The sequence below is a fragment of the Leuciscus leuciscus genome (assembly GCF_965113295.1).
Source record: "Leuciscus leuciscus genome assembly, chromosome: 2".
In the NCBI taxonomy this organism is placed as follows: Eukaryota; Metazoa; Chordata; class Actinopteri; order Cypriniformes; family Leuciscidae; genus Leuciscus; species Leuciscus leuciscus.
The window spans coordinates 51,756,962-51,782,996 of NC_138726.1; the positions used below are offsets into that span (position 1 = coordinate 51,756,962).

The following is a 26,035-nucleotide window of genomic DNA, read 5'->3' on the forward strand; positions in this document are numbered from 1 at the left end:
TGTATAAAAATATTTGTAAATATCTATTGTGCTTGTCTTGGAATAAACTGCCGTCTCCTGGCCACTAGGAGGCGCTCATATACGCTCGTCTGTGTTTGTCGACTCCCTTGCTCGGGTCCTGCTTTGTATGCTAAAGATGGCCGATGTTGACAATGATGGGGAGAAAACGACAGACAAAGATGATTTACAAGTGTTAAAGGTTTGAACTGACCATTTCCTTTCCTTCTCTCTTTTAATGAGCTCAAATAAATAGGCATCACCGCATTCAGATGATGATGTCGGCGATGTATAATGTACACATGGCTGCTGCATCGCCTGTCACTATAACAACTGATGCACTGCATTGCAACATCAGAGAACGAGCAGGTTACAAAACAAACAGCATCTCTGCATCTTTTTGATTAAACTCTGTGTAGTGTACAGACGGTCGTGTTATCCATCATGTCGTGTAATGCTTGTTTTACCCATTATTCACCTCTCTCTGCAAGAAAACACTTTGTTGTAGTAATACTGTATAACCACAATAAACTCATTTGAGCTCCTTTTAATCAATGTAAGAATGTTTTGTCATTTTATTTCTTACATCTCTCTTTTATTATGATTACTTTTTACGACAAATACTATTATGCCAAAGTTCTGCAGTTAATATATATTTGATATAAGCTGTAGTAATGTTTGTAACGGAAAGCAGCAATTAAGTAGAATCTCTTTAACATTCTTTTTTCCGTGAATGCAAAAGGAGATTTTCTGACAAACTCACTCTCAAATTGCTTTCATTTCATTGAAAATGGATGCAATGCAAGTGAGCGGTGACTGAGGCTGTTATTCTGTCAAATATCTGCTTTTGTCTTTCAATGATGACAGGATTTATTTTTGGCTGAACTGTTCCTTTAATGCGTGAAATGATTCTTGAGGAATTTCAAATGTGCAGTTGTTTAATAATAGCACTTTCTCTGTCTCACAGGAGCTGGTGGATGATCTGTACTCCTTTAGGGACCATTACTTTGAGACACACAGTGTTGAAGATGCTGGTAGGAAACAGAATGATGTTGCTCAAGAGATGGCAAAGACACTTGAGAGGCTGCAGGAAAAGGAAGGTGGGTATTACTTCTTTGTTTTCTACAATTTTTATTGTAAATGTTTATTAAAATAAATTCTGACAGTTCACCCAAAAATGAAAATTCTGTCATCTGACATCAAACTCCCCCTCATGTTGTTCCAAACCCGTAAGACTTTTGTTCATCTTCGTAACACAAATGAAGATATTTTTGATGAAATCTGAGAGATTTCTGTCCCTCCATTGACAGCTACGCAACTACCACTTTGACGCTTTAAAAAGTTCATAAAGAGATTGTAAAACTAATCCATATGAATTGAGCGGTTTAGTCCAAAATGTTCTGAAGAGACTCGATCGCTTTATATGATGAACAGATTGAATTTTGGCTTTTATTCACATATAAACTTTCATCAACTCAGAAGCTCAAGCATGTTTGCTCGACATGCGAGAACCAATTAGGTTAATTCTCGTGTTACGCATCACGCTTGAGCTTCAGCAAGAGGTTTGTTCCCGCCCGTCTAGCAGGTTTGGTTGAGCTTCTGTTTATCTTCGCTGATCAATGTTTAAATGTGAATAAAAGCCTAAATTAAATCTGTTCATCACGTAAAGCGATCGAGTCTCTTCAGAAAATTTGGACTAAACGGCTCAACTCATATGGATTCGTTTCACGATCTCTTTATGAACTTTTTTGAAGCGTCAAAGTGGTAGTTGCGTAGCTGTCAATATCAAATGTCTATCAGATTTCATCAAAAAGATCTTCATTTGTGTTCCAAAGATGAATGAAAGTCTTACAGGTTTGTAACAACATGAGGGCGAATAATAAATGACAGAATTTTCATCTTTGGCTGAACTAACCCTTTAATAATAATAAAAAAAATAATGCAAAAAAAAAAAGCAAAATCCCTCATTATTGATTATCTAGTCACTTGGGTAAGTAAAATGTATATAATGTATTATTAGTATATATTTATTAATATGCCCTGCCCTCTCTTTCAACAGATTTGTACAAACACAGCGCCCAGTTCCTGCTGCTACGGGGTCGGTGTCTGAATGTCGGTCCGGGATTCAGTCAGTCTGCAGAGGAGAGTCTGTCCCGGGCTGTTAAACTGGAGCCGGGTTTGGTTGAGGGCTGGAACACACTGGGAGAGCAGTACTGGAAAAAAGGAGACCTGACGGCGGCCAAGACCTGCTTCACAGGTGCACTACAGCAGGTGAGTCTTATTATAGCAAAAAAACAATGGGTCTCTTTCATATAAGCCCTATTCGGAAGGGATTAGTTTCCCTGGAGGACATTAGAGAAATTTGTTTTTCGCAGGCGTACTTTGTGATTTTAATCCTGTCTGAATCTGCCAAGTCTGTGTTTTTCAGTAAAAATTCCAGGGAGAATCACAGACTGTTTTTCAGCAAACTCAACGGTCCTCTGAGAAATCTAATCCCGTCCAAATGTGAATGTCTGTGATTTACTAATGTCGTATTATAATAACGCTTCTCCTCATGTGTTTTTTGGCCTACCGTTTGCACAACAATCTTTCGCATGCTTTCATTTAATTTCAAAATGGATGGTATCCAGCGAAAAAATTACACAGAATTAATAAATAGAGCCAAATTGTGGAAATTGCTAAGATTGCCTATTTTAATATCTGTGTCAGGAGATACTTGACTAGATTTTACTGCTCACTTATGCAAGTTTATTATAAACAGCCACTTCTATAAACTCATGTGAAGTTTACTTAAATAGTGTTTTTATAATAAATAAAAATTATAGCATTAATAGACATGAATTAATTTGTATGAATGTTTTCGCCCAACAAATCATGATTCACTAAAAACTTTTATACTAAAATGTATTCTAAATTTAAAAATGTAGGAACAACTGAAACCACATGTATGCATAAATCACATACTCTGGATGGCCTTATAATTGTGTTAAGATGAACATTTATACAGAAATATTTCTTCTTAAATATAAAAAATATTATATATACAGTGAAAGAGGAAGAATAGGTTCATTATAGCTTGAGCTGCCACCGTTTGTACTTCTAGCTGTTTACCTATAACGGCTAATGAATCGTAAGTCTTGCACGTTCACATAAAATAGCGTACTTCTGCGTTGCAAAATAAAGTGGATATAACACACTGTAGATCTGCATATGTACATGCGTGAAAGTAAAATGAAAGTACAAAAGATGTGTATTGTGTTTAAACTGGTTTTGAGGATGGCACACTTGGCCTTGCTCTCAGGCATCTTTAGAGGGCGTATTTGTTTTGTTTGCCGAGAGTGACGAAAGGGTGTAAAAGAAAGGTTGTTTGGAAGACCTTATATGGAGATGGTTTAGTTGTATTTTATGCAAATGACTAACCTCAGGAATGAGGTTGCTCATTTAGAATACTCCAATTCATTATTATTATTATTAATTTCAAATTCATGTGCCCTCATACAGTACAGGCCAAAAGTTTGGACACATTACTATTTTTAATTTTTTTGAAAGAAGTTTCTTCTGCTCATCAAGCCTGCATTCATTTGATCAAAAATACAGAAAAAAAATGTAATATTGTGATATATTATTACAATTTAAAATAATTGGTTTTCAATTTATTATACTTTAAATTATCATTTATTTCTGTGATGCAAAGCTGAATTTTCAGGATCATTACTCCAGTCTATCACATGATCCTTTAGAAATCATTCTAATATTCTGATTTATTATGAGTGTTGGAAACAGTTCTGCTGTTTAATATTTTTTCATAACCTGTGATACTTTTTTTAGGATATTTTGATGAAGAAAAAGAAAAAAAAGAAGCAAATGTTTTAAAAATAGAAATCTTTTGTAACAACAATATACACTACTGGTCAGTAATTTGGGGTCAGTAATTTTTTTCTTTCTTTTTTGAAATAAATCAATACTTTTATTCAGCAAGGATGTGTTAAATGGATAAAAAGTGATAATAAAGAAGATTTATATTATTAGAACATATTTTTTTATTTTGAATAAATGCAGTTCTTTTTTAACCTTTTATTCATCAAATATATTAAGGCAGCAGAACTGTTTCCAACACTCATAATAAATCAGAATATTAGAATGATTTCTAAAGGATCATGTGATAGACTGGAGTAATGATACTGAAAATTCAGCTTTGCATCACAGAAATAAATGATAATTTAAAGTATAATAAATTGAAAACCAATTTTTTTCTCTGTATTTTTGATCAAATAAATGCAGGCTTGATGAGCAGAAGAAACTTCTTTCAAAAACATTAAAAATAGTAATGTTTCCAAACTTTTGACCTGTACTGTAATCTTTAATCAAAATAACTTCCCCTCCCTCTTGCATCTCTGATGACGTTTACTGGCTCGAGTGCACTCAAATGACTCGCATATGAGATCGACCAATAGCAAACCACAACCATCCAATCAATTCCCTATAGACAAAATCAAGTCCCTTCCTAAATGATCAGTTTTAGCAGACGTATCTTAAAATATGTCAAGTCTCAAAATGCACACCAGTAATGTTTTATTTTAGGCACGTTTATAAAAGCTACTTAAATGTCCTAATCGAACTAAGACCTAATCCTGGCTTAATCTAAGCCCTGTCTATGAAACCAGGCCGATGTCTTTTATGATATCTGCCTCTTTTGATATGGTACTGTCATGAAGCACACAGATTAACGCTAGGTTTGTTCATTCAGAGTAAAAACAAAGTGTCTCTGAGAAGCTTGTCTATGGTGCTGCGCCAGCTGCCACCGGAAGGAGACGCACAGGAGCAGAGCAAGCGCATTGTGGAGAGTGTGGAGCTGGCCAGGCAGGCTGTGCAACTCGACGTCACCGATGGGACTTCGTGGTGTGAGTGAATTACTCTGATAATGTAGAAAAGGACACATTAGGTGCCTTCCTTTCGACCGTAAATGCCATACGTGGTAGACTTCACATAAATGTATTATATATACATGCATATTACACGAACATATGGTGATTTATATTATATCAATTTATAATAGTATAATTCTTTAATATGCACAACTCAAGTGTCGTCCATGTTGAATAAATGCATTTTATCATGTGAAATGAAGTTGGGAGTAGTGAATACTGCATTGGGACCCCGCAGCTATTGTTTCCTAACAGCATTTCTTCTGAATACACACCGATTATAATGAGAAAAAAAAATAATAAATGATTATGATGTTGCTTTGGTTAACAGATATTTTAGGGAACGCATATATCTCCATGTTTTTCACCAGTGGACAGAAGCCACAGCTCTCTCAACAGGCCCTCAGTGCCTATGCACAGGCTGTGAGTATCTCTCTCATGGATCACCTAAATCATATATATGATGGTTGACTGACATCATCATCTTACCTTTTGATTTTTATCTGTCCATATTTACAGGAGAAAATCGACAAAGCATCCTCAATGAATCCTGACCTCCACTTCAACAGAGCTACGGTAACAATTCTTTCAGTTGCTTTCACACATGCTTTCTCAAACACAGGTGAGCACCAGCAAATGTGTCACAGTGAGATTATTCAATTTGTATTATCCTTACTTCATCTCCTGCTTTCTGCTCTTCTCTGGCTTTCTCATTCAACCTGTTAGCTGATGGAAGCCTGTTAATACAGTTTGGTTACCAGACAAAACACTGATTTTGGGTACCAGTCAAGCAAAAGAAACCAACATGTCCTTTCTGTCACCAGTTGTTCCAGTATGAGGAGATGTTCAGTTCAGCTCTGGATGGATACAGTCGTGCTGCAGCCCTGGACCCTGGCTGGGAAGACGCTCAGGAGAGGGAAAAACAGCTGCTGAAATACCTAGACCAGATTACAATGTTATTAGAGAACAAGGTGAGAGAAATTGGCAGCGACATTGTAACATTTATGGTGCATTTACACTGACGCAGATCGGGCGTTTTCAATTCATCCCTGTGGGAGCTGAGCTAATGTGGGATTGACGCCGGATCAGAGAAAGTATTGCACTTTGCAACTTTATGCAAACGTCAAGTGAAAAATGGCAGGTGGCAGCCAATAGCTGTCACAGGTACAGGTAGTGATGTCAGTCATGAGTGTTTCAAAATCTGTGTATTGTACTGGAGTTTCTGTTGAATTTAGTGTGTAAACCGTATTACTTGCACTGCAGTTTTTACATATGTTAACTATTGCAGTTTGGATGCTTTGTGAATTAAATCACTGGGTTTACAAAAGTTCATTAAATGGACACTCTATCTTTACTTTGAACATATGATGATTAAATTGGCCTTGTACTTAAAAAAAAAAAAAAAAAAAAAAAAAAAAAAACCTTTGATTAAACACACTCCCTACAGAAACACCCCAAAGACGTTGTAGTGTTTTGAGTGGCTCTGAGCAGAGTTTTGCCGTGCAATACACACACACACTTATGTAGAATCTTTATTTAGTTTAATCAAAAAGGTTGTTTGGTTGTTGTTTTGTGTTGTTTCCATCAGATGGCAGTGGAGTACAGTTAAATAATATTCCAGATGTCCACAAGCAATCACAATAACCACACTCTCTCTGTGTTTCAGGGAAAAGTGAAGGCGCGGCGCCTTCGTAACATGCTCTCGTCCCTCAGCACCTCCGCCTTGGGCCCGTGCTCTTCCCCTCAGTTCCGGTCTCCCTCAGGCCGCGTGGGAAGCCTTGAACCCCGCATCTTATCCGCCCTCACTCATGGCCACAACGGTGGGGTGGCAGCACTTGGAAAAGTTGTCTTCAGCCTGATGTCAGAGGGCCGTATGGCTTTGTGAGTTTAAATGCCTCGGCTGAATATTTAATAAACTTTATTTGTATGCATACATCTATACTAGCAGTCAGATACTGGATATAGCCTAGTTAAAGGTGCAGTAAGTGATTTCTGAGAAACACTGTTGATAATAGAAATCAACCTGAACAAACACACCCCTTCCTTCATTACTCCGCCCACAGAGTGGATGTCTCTTTATCATGCCTGAAGCTAAGCAAAATAATGCTTCGCGAAAAATAAAGCAAAGATGACGAATGAATAACAAGGAGGAACAAACAATGAACATACAGTACACAGGAGTAAATACAAGCAAGAGTTGGTTGTGAGTCACCAGCAGCAGCTCCAGGCAAACAATGACACTCAAAACTGTCCTGTTATAGAGCTAACATTACAACAGCAGCATATCTTGATTCTGTGAAACAGAGCAAAACCAATGTTACTCACGTATGAAGCAGAAACAACGAAACCTTGCATCTGTTTTCAGGCTGTCCCGCTCAGGTCTCTCCAGCACTGGAAAGCTTTTCTAATATTAACGCGGGTCCCAAAGCTCTTGCATGATCATAACCCTTCTTTTCCCAGTGATATTCCTCTGAGCTTTTCTCTTTTGTAATGTCTCTCAGCCATCTCTCTTTCTACAGTCTTTCTTCAAATCTCACTCTCTCTCCTCCCCCATCATGAGTAGACACGCCCCCTACTGCTGATTGGCTCACTCTCTCTCAGAAATCACTTACTGCACCTTTAAATGTTTGCTTTTAGCGTTGTTTTACTTTTTAAATGGTTTCATGTTGTTGTCTTGCAGCACATTTGGCATGGTGGACAGTGATGAGACCTGCTGTCTAGTCATGGTGTACAATACAGCAGACAGCTGGGGTGTTTTAATAGGAGATACTGTAGTCATTCCTGAACCACAGGTCAAACGGCACAGCGTAACACATAAAGATAAGGTTTGTGTACCAAACTTTAAAGTTTTATATCTTTACTTGCACCTACCGATCAAAGTTTGGGGCCTGTAAAATCTCTTATGCTCGCCATGACTACATTTACACAATCAAATATACATTAAAATTATAAAAATTTTACATTCCTTTTTAATTTGAATATTTTCAGCATCATTACTCCAGTCTTCACCGTCACATGGTCCTTCAGAAATCATTCTGTAGGCCTGTTCAGACCAAGGATGATGACTATAACGATATAGTTCTAAAAATCATTCTAAATATAAAAGAAAATCAGAGTTCACACCACAACTATCCAACAATATAATTTCTCTGTTCCCTTTCGTTAATTACTTTCAGAACGATTTTTTTTTCCAGCTGATGATTGTTAAAAACTTTGACAGCCAATCAGAATCCATTCTGCTTTAAAGAGCTCGAGCATTTAAAGCGACAGACGACAAAACTTCAGCGCACGCTTAGAAACAAACAGAGCGATATCGTACGTTGGTGTGAACGCTAATATAGTTATCTTTATAGTTATTGCTCTTATGTTGATTTGGTGTTTAAGAAATATTTCTTATTTTTATCAATGTTGAAATTTGTTGTGCTGCTTAATAGTTTTGTGGAAACGGTTGTAAAAAAATTTGGATTCTTTAATGAATAGAAAGTTCAGCAGCATTTTTTTTTTGTAACATAAATGTTTTTAATGTCACTTTTGATCAATTTAATGTGTACTTGATAAATAAAAGCATTAATTTAGTCTTCAAAAAAAAAAAAAAAAAAATCCTACTAACCCCAAACTTTTGAACGGTAGTATATAGATTTACAAAAGCTTAATTTAACCCTCTGGTTCTGCTCGTGTGGCTGTTTATTTCAATGAAATTAATGTACTATATTTTAGTTTGATGTTTATTGTTTAATATTTTTTATTTTTAGGGTATTTTATGGTACTAAATTATATTTATGCAGTGTTCACAAAGCAATTCTAAAATACCAAAATGTAAAAATTTTGAACAAGTGTGCAGCTCTAGGTGTGATAACGGCAAAGTGCTCGGTTTTTGCATTATCATAGGTGATGTCTTTGTAATATGTTTCTTGTTTGCTTCTCCCTATACAGTCATATGACTTCCGAAGTATACGTGTGGACTCTCCCTTGCTCCTCGTAGTCAATGGGAAAAAACAGGTGATGAAAAGCCAAAGTGCAGCCTTTGTTACTTACAAACCACAGAGTGAATGAAAACCCAGAGACAGGACTTACAGTGAGAACATTGAGAGTAATGAGGGTAGTGTTTTTTCCATTTGTATATATTGTGTTGTGTTCCTGTTTGTGAGGACAGGAAAACTCTTTGTACATATTTTTTTCAAATCATTTCCCTTTTTAATTTTCCTCTTGTCTGTTGATGGGCATCATTGTTTAGATTGTGTTGTGGTCTGTTTCATATTTGGGTTGTGAAAATAACAATAAAAAAAAAAAAAACAGTAGTGCTCTTGAGTCTTACTCTCATCAGTTAATAAACGTAATTTACATAGGGGTTTTCACATACATTTTAATTGAGTTATTTTCGACACTGAAGTAGGAGTATTTACGACCATCTCCAAACTCTGAGCAACAGCTTTATCAATAAATAACACGTTTGAAAAAACATGAAAAACTGAACAGAAACAACCATACTTGGCCGTCAGAACTGGCAAAAGACATCCTGGTGAACTCAGTTTTTCTTGATGAAAGAGTGTGTTCTGTCGCGGGTGGGTGTGCTGAACTGGAAGAAACTTTGAGCGCTGTCTGGTCCCAGTGAGAAAAACCTGTCACCTTCTGGTCTCAGGAATGCAGGACTATGGGGAGAGTGTTGTTTGACCAACCCTGAAGACAATAATTGCACAGTCATTTTCTATACTATGCTTTAAAACAGTCGATCACATTTGAACAATTTAACTCTCAGTGGGATAAAGAACGCTTTACCTGATTTGAATGCAATTCAGAATAGACTGATAGTGTCTCAAAGTAGACAATTGCTATTATACTTGTTTCTACCTGTTGCTTTTTTCCCTCTAACCTGTAGTGAAAGTGTGGGGTATGGGTTCTTTCTCTCCTATTCCCAGAGTGTGCATGCGAAGCGAGTCGAGAAGTCCCTGCAGCTTCTGATATTGCCTGTTCCGTTCATTCAGTCGCTCCAAAACCTCATTGTACTTCTGCTTGTATTCCTCCAGCCCCTGGAGAATGGAAAAGTTGGAAATTAACATTTATGGCTGTTAACTGTGGAAGCTTGCTTACGCCACAGAATAAAACATTTTGAAAGATATTTGCGACTTTTTTTCATCTCACAATTGTGAGTTTACATCTCGTTTACATTTATATCTCGCAATTCTGACTTTATTTCTCAAGAGTTGCGTGTTATAAAGTCAGAATTGCGAGATATAGTCAAAATCTCCCAAATCTGACTTTATATCAAGCAATTCTGACTTCATATCTCCCAATTTTGTGTTATAAAGTCAGAATTGCGAGATATAAACATGCAATTCTGAGAAAAAAAGTCTGAATTGTAAGATAAAAAGTCGCAATTACCTTTTTTTTTTTTTTATTATGTGGCGGAAACAAGCTTCGATAGTAACAGTTAAGAGATGTTTGAATGAAATACAAAAAAGCATCCCTCTCGTGCTTTTACATACACTAATGAGACAAAACATTATGACCAGACTCAGGTGAAGCAAATGTCATGTTTCTGCATTTGGTTGCGTTTTTGCATACAAAAAACATTTTTTGCAACATCTGCATAACAGTTTGTGTCATCAAACTGAAGATGTTTTCTCAATTTGCTACCGTTTTTTCTATTTGCATGCGTTTTCTTCATTCACAGCGCATTGAGATATTGATGTAGTGATATTGTAAAATGCTATTAAAATATTTTAATGTAATTTAAAATGTAATTTATCTGTCATGGTAGAGCTGAATTTTCAGCATCATTACTCCAGTCTTCAGTGTCACATGATCCTTTAGAGGTCATTCTAATATGATGATATGGTTCTTAAGAAACAATTATTATTAAAACAGTTATTATTATTATTAAAACAGTTGTGCTGCTTAATAGTTTTGAGGAAGTTGATGCTTTTCAGTATTTTTTTTCATGCATAGAAAGTTCAAAGAACAGCATTCATTTGAAATAGATTTTTTTAATAACAATGTATACGTTTGGTCAATTTAATGCATTAATTTAATTAAATGAGTTGCACTTTTATTGAAAAACAGGAAATATGGTTAACATGTTTGGTCTTCTGATCATTTCATAGTTTTGATGACGTTTTGATGTAGAAAGTTGAACCTGTTCTTTTTTTTCCCACTGGTACTGTATATAAACAGCGAGTATCAGCATTGGTTTGATGGCATGATCATGTTTGAGACCTTTTTCAGTGATGCGATCTCCCCTCTTAATGCATTCAACTCGAGCTCTCTGCTCTGGTTCTGCTGGATCATAAACTTCTCCATCTGAAGCACTTGACCCCCAGCCCTGGACAAATTGTACTCCATCAGCAACCTCTCCTGGTTTACCTGAAAATGACCACAAACAATAGTGAAAAAGCCTCTTCTCTGTTTCTGTATGTTGGATTGCAACCATGCAGACATCAAACCTGGTAGGTCCAAAAGACTAGTGCTTTATGACTGATCTCCAAAACCGTTTCAGGCTGCAGTCCGACCAAAACCATAGCCTTGTATTTCTCTGATGGTGCCAGCTCTGTTCTCAGCACGTCCAGTTTTCCTGAAAGCATGGTGGAGCAAGCGGGACAGACTGAAGGTGTGCGACTGAACTCTTCCGAACCGTGTTGATCACAGAACACGTGAGAGCAGGCCGTGACCCACGCGAACCCACTCAGCTTTACCCGGCATTGATGCGAATTACAGTGCAAGGTGTATTTAGATGCAGACATGGCGGCTCTTGTGGAAGAAAACAGACAGAAGTGGTTAAATGTAGCCTAATGGTTGTATATGTATAAGGTTTTTATGATTAAGCAAACAAACAATGATTCTGTGTGCGCTGTACATATCAGATAACAACAAAGAGCGGGAAAAGTATTTCCCTCACATATCTGTTCGGATACTAAAACGCTAAATCAAACTAATGCTGATATAAATATATATCGCTCTTCGCAAATAAGTAGCTTTATAAGCTCAGGATAGTTACCGAGAATTTGCAACTGTGTTGTTCATTGTTTACAGTCAGTCACAGGTAGATCGCCGCGCGAGCGCAATTGGCCTCATCTGATTGGTTGTTGCTGACTGAGCAAACGCGTCATTTCATCCTCCTGAGACCTAGGGGAAAAAAAGTTTAGAAAAATATATATTTGATTAATGTGTTAAAATAAAATAAAAGGCTATAGGCAAAAACAATGGGATTTTTTAAATTCACCAATCAATTTTTAGGTTTCAGGATTTTTTTTTCACCAAACTTTGTATAAAGATGATTCTCAACTATGTTATTAAAGATATAACGGAATTAATTGATATACCATTTTACTTTGCAATATAACCAACATAAAAGGGTGGTCCCATTCAATACAATATAATTTGTATATTAATGTGTTCTTCGGGCACAATGTAATGAAAACAGAAGGGTAATAATGGTTGTAATAATTGGCAACATTTTCATCATAATATATAATATTTCATTGGTATATTGATAAATCATTTATTTCCCTATTCACTTGTTGTGTCTCCCCAAATGCCTGATAAACATGATGTTAGTCCTGGTGTCTCAGTGTATGAAATCAATGCCATGTTTTGTAACAGTCATATTTTGAGAAATCACATAACATTTTCATGAGATGTCGATTTATGACTAACAATTTGAAAATTAGTCAGATTTAAATGATAATTTAAAAATATTACCATATTTCCATAAGAGTGCTAAATTTAATCTCTAAATAATTGTCCGTCTTTTTTAAAGACCAAGGAGAAGTTGTTGTCAAGGTGAAACCTCCAAACATTTGATTTCTGTAAAGCCCTGAATGTGCTCTTTACAGGACATCCAGACTGTGACATTAAATTAATTTAATTAAGAAATTAATTAAAATCTAATGTCCACTACAGTGGACAAAAGTCTATTCCTGGGTCCCAGGGGGATATGCACTTTTTTCCCCTCAGGAGGACAAACAGATAGGCCTACTCTAAAACAGTCATAAATAATTTTAATATTGACGTTCATTGGTCAAGTATGCTGCATTTACCAAAAAATTTGGTGGTTTGCTCTAAAAGAAACAGATACATGATAAGGGACTGTGTTTTTTACATACAATATGTGATGTACATACAGAATATACAAAATATAATATTAACAAGTGAGATTAGTTTAGGGGAAGAATAGGGGAAACTAACTCTATAAAAGATTTGTATTGTTGATCTCCTGCTCACCAAGGCCAGAAGAACATAGCCTACAACCAGAACAGTATGTACTATTTAGTCTTATTGGTTATCAATGTTGAAAACAGTTGTGCTGCTTAATATTTCTGACAGATACAGCATTTCTCCATGCTGTTAAGTGCATCAACTGAGCATGAGAAAGGTATGGGGGGGAAATGCATTTGCTTTATAGGCTATATTTACACCAAAATCAGAGTAAAAGCAGTTTTAGCTTCCAATTAAAAAGACAAGCTAAAACAATTAACAGTAGATAAATATGACTATGTATTAATGAACCATTCAGAAAATCATCCTATTTGAAAATCATTGTTAGCTAATGCTAACTGGCTAGCTAACTAGATAGCTGGATAGCTCGCAATTCCTTACATTTGAAGGAAAAACAAAGGATGTGATGTTCAGAACATGGTAACAGTAATTATGATGGGGCGTTTTACCCCACAGACTAGGTTTGAAAAAAAAATATATAATTATATTTTCCCTAAATAACATGTTCTCCCTAACTACAGGCCTTATAGCCACTATTCTCATATCATATATAACTGTAATGTTCTGCAAAACAATAAGATTTCAAACACCTTTTTTCTTACTGTTAAAATTAAATCACATAATGTGATTTTTTAGATTGACTAGGTATTATGACCTATATGAGCAAACACATTTTATTTGATATTTGAAAAATGTGTTGGTTTGTGTGTGGCAACTTTGTACCTCCTGAACAGAATTGAATAAATGTTTAGCCTATGTCAATCAGTGTTTTGGCTGATTTGAATAACCTAAATGATTAAATGAGGAGCTACATTTTCTCTTTTTAATTTTTTCCCCATTTTTATTTGTTTAAACAACAAACATATTCACACATCACATCACATCAACACCAACCAACAACACAGCATACAGACATTGTGCTGTTACATTGTGTGTGTATCCTAAGAAAAAAAGCGAAAGAATAACATCAGTAAATCATATAAGCTAAATCTGACACCAGCATCAGGTCATCCACAGTTATAATTGGTTTTGAAGATCATTTATGAAAAGGACGGCACATGACAGTGAACATAGACCTGGAGCAAGGACATTATTCTTAATTGTTGTTGCACAGTCAAGCAAACCATTTAAAAAAAAGAAGCCCAGATTGTTCCGAATAAGCCTCATTTTTTGTCCATCCAACCAAGAACATTTTCCCTATACACAATTCAACCAAATTTACAGTATAGGCTATTCATTTAAATCTACAGCAGGCCTATAATAAGATTATGTTTTTAATTTTTTTTTAAATAAGGTTAATTTTATGCCACATGCACTCACATATAGGCTAAGAGGAACCTGCTTTATGGTTAGTGGACAGCTTGGCCTTATGTGAGATACGGTGCAGGTCGGGTGCTTGTTTTTGATACATCTAATTAAAAATGGCTTTTCACTTCATCCCTCCTCCACGTGGTGTATGGGAACAGAGGCGGGGGTGAAAGGGGGGCATTGTGCGGAGCGGCAATGGATCCTGGGGGTGAGGAGAGAGAAAGAGATGCCCACTCAACTGTGTCCAGGTCGCCATTGTTGGAAATTCCCTTCCCATTCAATGCATTTTAAATAGAGCTCCGAATATTCGGACGCACCGACAAAGTGAGCGAGCCGCAGGGGGTCTTTACTGCAGTAGCGCGTGCAGTTATAGTCTATAAGCCGCTTGACGTATAGGCTGCCTCATCCCATCACCTTCCTCATCATCTCCCTCAAGTCATTATTATTATTATTTAACATAACTTTCTCATCTGGCATTTCCCCCCCATTAACCTACAGTAGCATAATCTTCCTATAGGCTACTTTCTAATTAAGCTATTTTATATTTTCTTTCTAGGTAACCTGATTAGGCCTACAGTAAAAAAAAAAACTAAAAAAAAAACACACCTTTACCTTCTTGTAAATCAGAAAATTTGCAAATGTCGCCTATTTAAATTTCCCATAAATCGTAGACAAAAGGTGTCTCATTCTATAGGCGCGCTAAATGAAGTGCAGTCATTAAGTTGTTTTAAAACGGACAGATGATGTCAGAATCTTGAAGGATATGAACTTTTTTTTAATGTTGCTGCATAAATTAGGCTACAAGTGTATGTAGATATAAAACGTAAGGAAATTTCATCTTGACGCATATTGATAAAACTCGGTTGTCTAAATTAGGCTACTAGAGAGCTGCTGCTTTTAGCATTAAGAGAAACGCAAAAGAGGGAGAAAGAAAGAAAAAGAGACGGTGTTCCGCACCATTGAAATGCAAATGTCAGAACAAGGGGAGATTGTATTTTTGTGTGAGTGTGTGTGTGTCTTTGGAGAGGAGGGGAGGGGGTCCGCAGAGTGGACAAGTTTGAGAAAGAGGGGACTTGTTGAGGAAAAACAGCCACACACGCACTCGCCAGTTCACACAGCAACAGCGGACGACGTCACGGTCCGCTTCAGCAGTCCACGCGAATTTTAAGTTTTTCTTCTTCTTCTTTTTACTTACTTTTTAACAGATGTCGGTGCTATCTTAACGCGTCCTGCCAGGTGGATTATTGGCGAACAAGGGGGTTCGTAATTTATTTATTCACAACATAACTTGCAAAGTTGTTTGATGCCCGTAACTCTCACCGTCTGCTCGTGAATCATGTCACGCCGGAAACAGAAACGGCCCCAACAGCTTGTTAACTCAGACCCCGGGGGCACGCGCTTGATACTGCAAGGTGAGGAAATCATTCATTTGTTAATTATTTGTTACCCTAGACTAATTAATAGTTATGCTTTAAGGTTTAAAAACGATAGGTTAATAAAAAGGGTTTTGCAGTTTGCATAGAGCACCTGTTACCAAAATAATATTTTATATCAGTTTTTTTCTTTATTGCTTAAATTGGGCACTTTTATCACCTGAAGTGTTATGATACAGGTTAAAATGCACTAGAGCGTTTGGCCATCTACTCAGTGAGCCATTGTTTGAGAGCTGCAACACATAGCTCACATTTCTACCATGACTGAACTTTTCAAAACTAAGTAGTTTACTGACATTTCCCGCTAAAAATGTCTGCCAAATGTGTTGTATTGAAAGAAGGCTCTTATAGACATAGCCAGAGGGTTGGTCTAAAGGTGTTCAGCCGTATGGCCGGTCATTATGTTGACATGAATCACTCAGGAGGGGCCATAACTGCGTTAGCTTTTCAGTAATGTCAATCCACCAAGAGACTTGCAGCATAGTCAGTTTGATTGCTGGGGGTCTTTCATGCATTTAGAGGAGTCTCCTATTCAGTGTGAATAAGGTGCAGGCAAGGGGGAGGGGACGAAGGGGGTGTTTGGGTAAAGATTAATCTCTTCTCATTCTATTCTGTTCTATTCTGTCCTCTTCTCCCTTATTCTCTCTCTCATGTTTCCATGTGCTCCTCTTTTCTGCTTCAACTGTGTTCCCCCCCCTCCCTTCCCACTCCCTTGCCTCTATTCACTTTGTACCTCTGCTCAGTTGGGGGTTCCACTGTTAGAATACAGAGAGGAGAAAGAATGCACTGTTGCATGCATGCATGCATGCATGGAAGGAAAAAAGTTAGCTCAGGAATCTTAAAGATACAGCACTTTTGTGATTTGATTTCTATAGCTTTTGGAAAGAACAGGTATGTTGTGAGGAAATTTCTCAGGGTTTTAACATTTTTGGGCATTTCAGTAGATTTGATTCCACAGGTCTGTGTACAGTCATTTGGTATATCCGTGTGCCACAGAGAGTGAAAATAGTTTGTCTGTCAGTCAACCCACTATTTTCCCAACCCCCTCCTTCTAGTTCTTTTTCTCCGCTCAAGATTCTAAAAGAATTTGACCTTAGAGCTCATGAGGTTAGGTCATCTAGCCAATCAGAGCACATGGACAGTGCCCAAAACCCTTTCTATACCCTAACCTCTGACCCTGTGTAGGGTCAGGGGGGAAGGGTGAATAGAGAGATGAAAGATGTAGTTGATGGACAGAGGGTTGGGTTAAGAGGGGTTGTGGGTTGTTGTGGTGATATCTATTGTCCTCTAAAAAAGCGTAGCAATAGATGCAAGGTGGTTAGTGAGTTGTGGCAATAGTGAGGACAGAAGATGTGAGTGTGGTTTATGAAGGTTGTGATTTAAGGGTGAAAGATCATTAAGAATGCGGAATGACGAGTGGAGTGGTATTCAGCGTTTTGTGAAAGAAAACTGTTGACAAAGGAGTTGGCCTATATTATGAAGGCTTTCTCATGACTTACTGTTATAGAACTCAATTGTAATTATTATAAAAGCTAAATTATAAAATAAAGCAACAATGCTATAGCAATATAATGTTTTTAAATAATTGTAATTGTCTGAGGATGTATAAACTTATTCCTTATTTTCTCTATTTTCCAGATGACCAGCTTCCAGTGAAATCTCCATCCACCTCTCTTGCCTCTGAAGCTACCTCATCATCTTCCTCTTCCTCACCTACATCCCTTCAGGACTGTCAGCCTCCTTTGGCCCCAAGACCGTCTCCAGGTGGCATTCATGCTCCCTCGCTCCCCAACGAGAGCTCATCTCCTCCCCACTGGCCAAATCACATTGCCTCATATTCCACATCACTGCCTAATGCACACTCATCTCTCTCTCCGGACTTCCCACACCCTTCTCTGTCCTCCCAAACCCACTCTCCTCCTCCTGGCCAGCAGAAATCCATTCATATTTTGTCTCATCAGCCACTGTCCACTGTGACGTCCCCACCAATGGGTATTTCTGCAACCACCACTACCTCCTCTTCCTCTTCTTTATCCTCTTCATCATCGCTGGGTGCCCCACCACATCAAGGAAGCCCTAGTCCCATCCACCAAACTCCTTCGTCGCCTTCAGAGCAACTCCAGGTGCCTCCGACCCTCGCTGTACTATTGGAGGAGCTTAGGGTCCTGCAGCAAAGACAGATTCACCAAATGCAGATTACAGAAGAGATTTGCAGACAGGTGCTGCGTCTAGGTGGTATGGTCAGTGCCCAAGATGCACCTCAGGGATCTGTAGAGAATCAACAGAGAGATGCAGGCTCTAGCTCCCCACCTAATACTGTCTCTGGTGTCTCTTTAATTCCTCAAGCTCCTACATCCAAACCCAACCTATCTCACACTAATGGAACCAGAGCTCCTTATTCCACAACTTCATCTTCAACATCTTCCTCTTCCTTATTCACCTCTTCAGCCTCTATGCACCCTCTCTCTCTAACGCTTGGACTTCCACCTCGTTACCTCAATGAAAAGTCTCCGAACACCTCAACCAGTCATGGAAATGGTGTGAATTTCCCAACTCCACCCTTGCCCACGGTCAGCCTCTCCCAGGACCACCTATCTCTCAGTTCCACTGTTAGTACGTCAAATGGATCTTCAAGCTCCTCTTCAAGCCGCCAACAGCACGTCTGCCGTTTCTGTGGGAAGGTTCTGAGCAGTGACTCTTCCCTACAGATCCATCTGAGATCCCACACCGGCGAGCGCCCGTACCAGTGTCCAGTCTGCCTCAGTCGCTTCACTACCCGCGGCAACCTTAAAGCCCACTTCCTTCGTCACCGTGAACAAAATCCCGAGCTGTCACTTTCGCTCTTGCCACCTGCTTTGTCCGAGCAAAGCCAATCAGTATCTGGCTCAGGGACATCACAGAGGCGCAGAAAACGTCGAGCTGAGGATGAGGAGCCTTTTGGGGTTAAGGGTAGTATAGGTGTGCCAGACAGTTTAGCCTTGGGTTTCCTCTCTGGGTCATCTCATCCATCTCCCTCCTCCCTACCATTGCCACCCAGTGTTGATCTGGCCCTGCTTTCCACCGCCCACTCGTTGCTACAGCTAAACCGTGCCTCGGCTGCAGCCGCAGCCTCCGTTTCCACTAGTGTGCAGTCGTCATCTTCATCCATCACCTCCTCTGCCATGAACAGTCAATTCAAAGGTGCGAAGCAGCAGAGGTTTGATGAGAATACACCACCACACACCACCTTACATCCTGGTTCTCCATATTCCCAGCTGGCACATCTTCCGAAGATACTCTTCCCATCAGGTCCATCTGCCCACCATCCTAGCCTTGCCCTTCTTCGCCCTCCTCACCTTTCCTCCCCTCACCTCCCACTTACCTTCCCTTTCTCCTCTTACCCCAAACCTCAAAATTCCTCTTCTCCATCCTCCTCTCCATCATCATCCTCTGTCACCTCGGACACCTCCAAGCTGCAGAGATTGGCGCAAAAGTTAGAGAAGCAGCCTCTCCCAAAAAACACCAATGATGGCCAGGTGAACTGCAATACTCAGGCTAATGACATATCCACAACTAATGCTATCTCAGCTTACAGGAGGGAGATGATGGCGGCCTTAGGGCTGAACCCCAACAGTGAGCTGACTAGCCAAGAGCTACATGGGTCAACTGCCTCCTCTTTGGTCCCTAATCAGTGTGGGGTGTGCCTCCGTGTCCTCAGCTGCCCAAGGGCGTTACGTCTCCATCAGGCCACTCACTTGGGCGAACGTCCATTCCCCTGCAAACTCTGTGGCCGCTCCTTCTCCACAAAGGGAAGTCTAAGGGCTCATCTAGCCACTCACAGAGCACGTCCGGCCAATGCACGTGGCCAGAACTCTTGCCCACTCTGTCAGCGCAAGTTTACCAATGCCGTGGTACTGCAGCATCACATTCGCATGCATCTGGGAGGCCAATTACCTCCAGAAGGTAACGGGGACCTGCAGTCAGAGGAAGATTCTGGTCAAATGGTTTCCTTACCCACAACCCTTCAGTCTCTTCCTCTCAATATGAGCATGTCTTCCTCTGCCAGCTTACTGGAGTCTAGTGCTAGCCTAAGAGATGCTACATCAGGTGATGCAGACCAGATCATGGAGTCAGATCAAGATCCCTATGACAACACACCTAAGACTAGTCCAACCCTCACCCTGGAGAAGCAGGACCCTTCCAGAGAAAACAGCCCACCTGACAATTCCATTGCCTCAGATGAGAAACATTATGGCACAGTACATCACAGCAAGTCTCAAGTTGTCAGTGGCTCTGCAGAAGAGGATGAAGACACACCTTTATCCCTCTGTACCAGGACCAACTCCCAAGACACCTTGTTTGATAAAAAAAGGCACAATGGGGCTTCACTTCACATGGTGATCAGTGGACCAAAACCTAGTTTAAGCTCTGAAGCTCTCGATCTGTCACCTACCCTAACTCCACCCTCGAGCCCAGGGTTGTCCACTGAGTTAAAATCAGACCAAAGCAGCGAGCAGACAACACTTCATGTGAATGGAATAGACCATGTTCTTGAGCCCAATGATGGTGACTCTCAGCCAGCCACAGAGAATGCTTCTTTGCACTCTAAAATGCCTGACAAAGCCGTAGAGCAGAAGCTGAAAGATGAGGATGCACAAGAATCCAAAATAGACGAGTCTGCAGAAGAGGATCAAAGGAAAGATAGAGAAAAGACTGAAATTACATCACCAGAGACTCCCGTGGTCCATCCACTACCGCAGCGTTCTGAGAAACCTTACAGCTGCGCAGAGTGTGGAAAAGAGTATGCTAGCCGCAGTGGATTGAAGGTACAGTAATACAGTAAACAATTAATGTGTACAGTATTTTTGTTAGATGACATTTTATCCATTAAATATTTATGAACTTCCTGTGATATTGTTTGTGTGCGAAACAAGACTTCTAATTATTGTGTTTCAACAGGGGCATATGAAAATCCACAGCGGGAGTATGAATCAGTTGGCCAGTACTGCATCCTCACAGTCCTCTGAGGGAAAAGTTTTGGAGCGTACAGAGGAGTCAACCCATCGAAAACTGAGAGGAGAGGATGCTAAAAACTTGTCAGAGGAGAGTGCAGAAAAACTGTCCTTGCCTGAGCATCTGGTGTCTACTACTGACAGAGACGACAGACCTGAAGACACTGCTTGAAAGAATGTGATTAGTTAGGTTTTAGCACTATTCTTGTTTACTGATTTCTATGACAACTTTTTTTTTTCTTTTCAATTTTGTGGTTAGGGGTAGTTTTTAATTGTTTGGTATTGTAGAATGGTAGTGAATCAGTCCATATGTAATAGTAGTGCCTTTTCATGAAGACAATTAAATCATATTGATAAAGACTTTCGACTTCAAATATCAGGATGCACTGAAATTGGATCTTGAAAAAAGTATTTGTGTGTAACAAATGATAAGCAAACTAATTATGTGTCTAAGTGCAATTTCAGAAATCATTTTGGAATTCCAGGATATACATAAAAAAAAAAAACACAAATAAAAAAAAAACTTGAGGAAAAAAGGGACGTGAGATGTGTTATATGAGATGAGAGAGGATGTGGGATCATACCAAAACTGATCATCTGATGTGCAGCTGAATGTAAATATCCTTTTTGTTTTATGTACCCTGTTTGTATTTTCTTTCATGCTGCTGTACTTTGTAGGTGTTTCTCTAAATAGCTGCACTATATCTGAGACTGCTGAAACTCTTCTTGACAAGGGAGGTTTATAATAACAATGATGGAATTGAAATGTTGAGAGAGTCAGATTTACTTTCTGCCCAATCAATGCCTGTTCTTCATCCTTCTTTATTTAGGTTTTTGTTTTTTTAAATGAAAAACCGCTAATCAGATCAGTTTTCACAATGCTGTAGATGAGCAAAAGCGGCTCAAAATTGCTAAAGATTAATGCATTATTTTCTGTTATCTTGAATGTTGAAACTTTGTTGGCCCTGTTGAACACTATCCAGCTTTGTTTTGTACATTTCTTGGATGTAATGTGGTCCTAACTTGTCAAAGAGAGAAATAAAGTCAGAATGAATGTTTCACGATTTGTTTTTACTTTAAAAAAAAATGAAATCTATATGTTATTTTTTACGATCACTCATAAAGCTATTTTTTTGTTTGAGGCATCTTTTGGTTTTTGTTCCATAAGGTTCTATGTTCCTGAGCAATTGTCTTCACCCCCCCCTGCTTCCTTTAATATGTTTAGTTCCCAGTTCGGTGGTGTGCATGTTGATGGCTGTATGTGTTTGTGTGTGTGCGTCTGTGTGTGTGTTTGTTCACACACACGGATACTTGTGTAATGTGATTGAGTGTGCAGCTGTACAGACTTCACTCCCTCCCCTCAAACACCCTCTCGCTCTCTGTGTCATGCTCTCTTTCATATGCTCGCTCTTTCATTTTCTCTTTCATTCTTTGCCTCTTTCACTCTCTTTCTATCCCCCCCCCCCCCTCCCTGTGTAATGCGGCTGACACACAGGAAGCTCTAATCCTCGCACAATGTCCCCCCTCATCCCCCCTGAGCGTCTCTGCGCGGGATGAAGAGGAGGTGGAGCCCGACCCGGCCAGCTGTCCCTAAAATGGCTCCTAATCCTGCCTCTGCCAGGCCCTCGAAACCATGACAACCTGTAACCAAGGACAGAAATTTTGAGGTTGAGAGGGAGACGAACAATGAGCCAGAAACAAGGCATGTGGTAGAAGTTTGTCCACATGCATTCAGGAAGGGATAAAGACATGTCTCAATCAAAAATAAGGAAATCTTCCAGAGAAAATGCCAAATGTGCAATAATGTAGTGCGTTAAGAGGCAAAAAAGCAGCAGAAGTGATGAATAGTTCTTCAAATGAGCTGTCAAAGATATTTAAAAGATTGCTAATTTATTAAATGGATTAAAGGTAAATCTTTTTATTTAGACTCAACAGTGCAGGTGGTTCATAAGTTATCCCCACAATATTTCACAATATATAAAATGATTGTACAACTAAATTCTGTATATTTACAGTAGGCCTATATATACAGTGTGTGTGTATATATATATATATATATATATATATATATATATACACACACACACACACACACACACCATATACCATATATATATGTGGCCAGTGACATGATGTGCATATTTTTGTGTCCAAGTGCATTATTTCCATTTAAAATAATTTGATAAATTCATGACATACGTATATCACTTTAATCTATTAAACCTATTTAGTGTGAATTGCTTTTTAGTACATTTAAATATTCCATATTATTTTATGTTTTGTTATCTTAAACAAATGTCAGGTGGTGCAACTGTCCGAACAAATGAACAGACTAAGAAATGATTTAAAATGGCATCTTAATAATGAAAAATTTAAAACAAAATACTATGGCAGCATTTTAGGTTTGAAACCTTTCATATAAACATATTTTATAAATATCAGTAGTTTTTTAAGTTTGAAAAACTTTTGTCCAGCAATTTTTATGTAAGTGTGGCACAAATGCAAACATGGCTCTTTTATTATGAATTGACGAGGTGATTACAGTAAACATGATAATGCATCATCCAGAGGAGCCCGACTGATCCTTGCGGCAGAGTGAAATGGTTGGTAGATCTCTCTCAAATACTGGCAAAAACTGCTCATTTTAAGTATGGGTAGGTTGGTATGCTTTCCATGTCACATTTCTCAGAAAAACACCCATCTCGCTCTTAAAAACTTTCTATGGGATCCTATACAAAGAAAAATCTGTTTTTATTGGTTTTAAATTAGATCAAATTAGTCAGTACCAAAGGCGAAATTGGAACTATTTTAACAAAATAATTTAAGATCATGGTGCAAAAATGAGTACACCCCAATGAATGTGTCTAATCAATCAATCAATCAATCAATCAATCAATCAATCAATCAATCAATCAATCAATCAATCAATCAATCAATCAATCAATCATCATACAGATGGCCACAGGATAATTGACAATTAAGAGTGGTATTCAAGAGAGAAAATCCACTCCCATAATGCTGACAAAATGGCTCCACATGGAAAAGAAATGTCACAAGAACTGAGATAGAAGATAATTTCTTTGCACACAAAAAAAAAAAAGATCAAGGTTATAAGAAAATTAGTAAAGCATTGCTAATATGTTTGAATACTGTTACAAAAGTATCCAAAAACTCAAAAAGGATGGATTTGTGGGAAGCTCGCTGAGACGTCCAGGCCTTGTCAGACCTTTTCAAGAGCGTTTTGTGATTACAGAAGTTGAAGAAAATCTCCATGCAAGTTCAGCACAGTTGGCTAAATCATTAGAAAATCAAACTGGGGTGAGTGTTTCCAGTGACACCATGTGATGTACACTGTGGAGGAGTGCCATGCATGGCTGTCATCCACAAAGGAAGCCACTGCTGAAGCCACTGCTGAAAAAAAGTTACCCAAAAATTACATCTAAGATCACTGGTTCATTTATGAGGAAGAACAGGGTAAAAGTGATTCAGTGGCCAAGCATGTCACCAGACCTCAACCCAATTGAACAGCAGAGTTCAGAAAAGACAAGTTGAACTTCTTTCTCCATCCAGCATCCAGCCATACAAATTATTAGGTTTCGTTTAATCTGTTGTAGGGTGTAGTCATTTTTGCAACACCTCATTTGAATTAAATGTATTATTTTTCTTATCCTAAAGATGCTAGGTGACCACACTCTTATGTTAATAAAAATATAAGTTTAATAAAACTTTTTGTAAAAAAAAAAAAAAGGCAGCAAATTGGTCTTATATGGATAAAAATCTTAATTTTCAAATGGGTGTACTCATTTATAATATGTAAAATTAATATAAATTAATATATAGAATATATACATACATACACAGTATGTATATATGGATGCTGCACACTGGTGGTGGTTGAGGAGAGATCCCCTGATATGATTGTAAAAGCGCTTTGGGTGTACAGTAGTACATATGAAAGCGCTATATAAATGCCTCATTCATATATATATATATATATATACATATGTGTGTGTGTGTGTGTGTATGTGTGGCCTGGTAAACCCTACATTATGGGGACAAAATGTCCCCACAAGGATGGCAATATCCGAAATCCTTGTTCGTATGGGGACATTTTTTGGTCCCCATGAGGAAAACGGCTTATAAATAAAAAAAAGTGATGTTTTTTTGAAAATGTGAAATTGCAGAAAGTTTTCTGTGATGGGTAGGTTTAGGGATAGGGTTAGTGTAAGGGAATAGAATATACAGTGTGTACAGTATAAAAATCATTATGTCTATGGAAAGTCCCCATAAAACATGAAAACACTACGTGTGTGTGTGTGTGTGTGTGTGTGTGTGTGTGTGTGTGTGTGTGTGTGTGTGTGTGTGTGTGTGTGTGTGTGTGTGTATTATATGGAACCAGAACATAAAAAGTTGTAAAGTGTAATAAAAGTACTGAAGTATAGGTAAAACAGCAACAATGGAAAAGTGTTTCCTTTGCAAATCAGGAAAAACAGATGTGGTGTAACGTCCAATTCTGACCACACGATGGCAACACATGTACAGGTGTGTGCCGTGAATAATCCAAACATCCGCTCTCAAAACAGTTACAACTAAAGCACTCATTTTGAGAGTTACATAATTTTTATTGGGTAGTTTATGGTATATGAGGAAATACAACATTCAGAAAGCAACATGCTTAAAATTGGCTATACGATCATTTTATGGTTATTCACTCATTCAGTCATTCATTTAATTTTTTTCTATTTTTAAGTCAGTTTCTGTAAATAATAGTTTCTTTTAGTATTATTTTGATACTACTATTATGGTATTTATCAATATTTTAAATTGGCTTCATATGCTATATAATATAGGCTATATATATTTATATATAGCGCTATCTAAACGAAGGTGACATATACATGACATACTGTACAATATATATAGCTTTATTTAATGTTTATTTCAGTAGCAATTTATAAATATTTTATTGCATTATTCATATTTCAATTAGGCTACCGAAAACTATTTTAATAGTTTTAGTTAACCACAACAGCTCTGCTTTATTCAGATAGCTTACCTTAATGTCTCCACCACAAAATATTTTGAGATGTGTTTAGATGGTATCAAATGTTCCCTCAGACATTCATCATAAGGTTCAGTCGTTTATCGCGCTGTGTCCCATCCCTTTTCT

The 26,035-nt window shown here is 38.2% G+C and overlaps 3 protein-coding genes across 3 annotated transcripts; 2 read left to right on the top strand and 1 right to left on the bottom strand.

Annotated features, from left to right (window-relative positions):
* The first annotated feature begins 68 nt into the window (after positions 1-68).
* ttc5 (tetratricopeptide repeat domain 5) lies at positions 69-9,207 on the top strand. Its single transcript, XM_082155793.1, has 10 exons — positions 69-199; positions 965-1,097; positions 2,057-2,268; positions 4,745-4,898; positions 5,254-5,345; positions 5,442-5,498; positions 5,747-5,893; positions 6,589-6,803; positions 7,603-7,747; positions 8,856-9,207. Exons 1-10 carry the CDS (start codon positions 128-130, stop codon positions 8,973-8,975), a joined length of 1,347 nt encoding a protein of 448 aa, XP_082011919.1. The 5' UTR covers positions 69-127; the 3' UTR covers positions 8,976-9,207.
* A 148-nt stretch (positions 9,208-9,355) lies between these two features.
* Positions 9,356-26,034, bottom strand: ccnb1ip1 (cyclin B1 interacting protein 1). Its single transcript, XM_082155879.1, has 6 exons — positions 25,922-26,034; positions 11,914-12,041; positions 11,363-11,666; positions 11,136-11,282; positions 9,793-9,949; positions 9,356-9,599 (listed from the first exon to the last, which is right to left on the bottom strand). Exons 2-6 carry the CDS (start codon positions 11,937-11,939, stop codon positions 9,448-9,450), a joined length of 786 nt encoding a protein of 261 aa, XP_082012005.1. The 5' UTR covers positions 11,940-12,041; positions 25,922-26,034; the 3' UTR covers positions 9,356-9,447.
* On the top strand, positions 15,203-21,923 carry LOC309492793 (uncharacterized protein). Its single transcript, XM_082161805.1, has 3 exons — positions 15,203-15,853; positions 17,513-20,679; positions 20,813-21,923. The coding sequence occupies exons 1-3, from the start codon at positions 15,778-15,780 to the stop codon at positions 21,035-21,037; spliced, it is 3,468 nt and encodes a 1,155-aa protein (XP_082017931.1). The 5' UTR covers positions 15,203-15,777; the 3' UTR covers positions 21,038-21,923.
* Position 26,035: the final 1 nt, after the last annotated feature.

Coding starts and splice junctions, on each gene's coding strand:
- ttc5 (XM_082155793.1), top strand. CDS start 128: ATGCTAAAGATGGCCGATGTTGACAATGATGGGGAGAAAACGACAGAC. Junction 5,894..6,588: donor CAATGTTATTAGAGAACAAG/GTGAGAGAAATT, acceptor TCTGTGTTTCAG/GGAAAAGTGAAGGCGCGGCG. Junction 7,748..8,855: donor GCGTAACACATAAAGATAAG/GTTTGTGTACCA, acceptor CTCCCTATACAG/TCATATGACTTCCGAAGTAT.
- ccnb1ip1 (XM_082155879.1), bottom strand. CDS start 11,939: ATGAACAACACAGTTGCAAATTCTCG. Junction 11,667..11,913: donor AACACAGTTGCAAATTCTCG/GTAACTATCCTG, acceptor TTCTTCCACAAG/AGCCGCCATGTCTGCATCTA. Junction 9,600..9,792: donor ACCCCACACTTTCACTACAG/GTTAGAGGGAAA, acceptor TATTGTCTTCAG/GGTTGGTCAAACAACACTCT.
- LOC309492793 (XM_082161805.1), top strand. CDS start 15,778: ATGTCACGCCGGAAACAGAAACGGCCCCAACAGCTTGTTAACTCAGAC. Junction 15,854..17,512: donor CACGCGCTTGATACTGCAAG/GTGAGGAAATCA, acceptor TCTATTTTCCAG/ATGACCAGCTTCCAGTGAAA. Junction 20,680..20,812: donor CTAGCCGCAGTGGATTGAAG/GTACAGTAATAC, acceptor GTGTTTCAACAG/GGGCATATGAAAATCCACAG.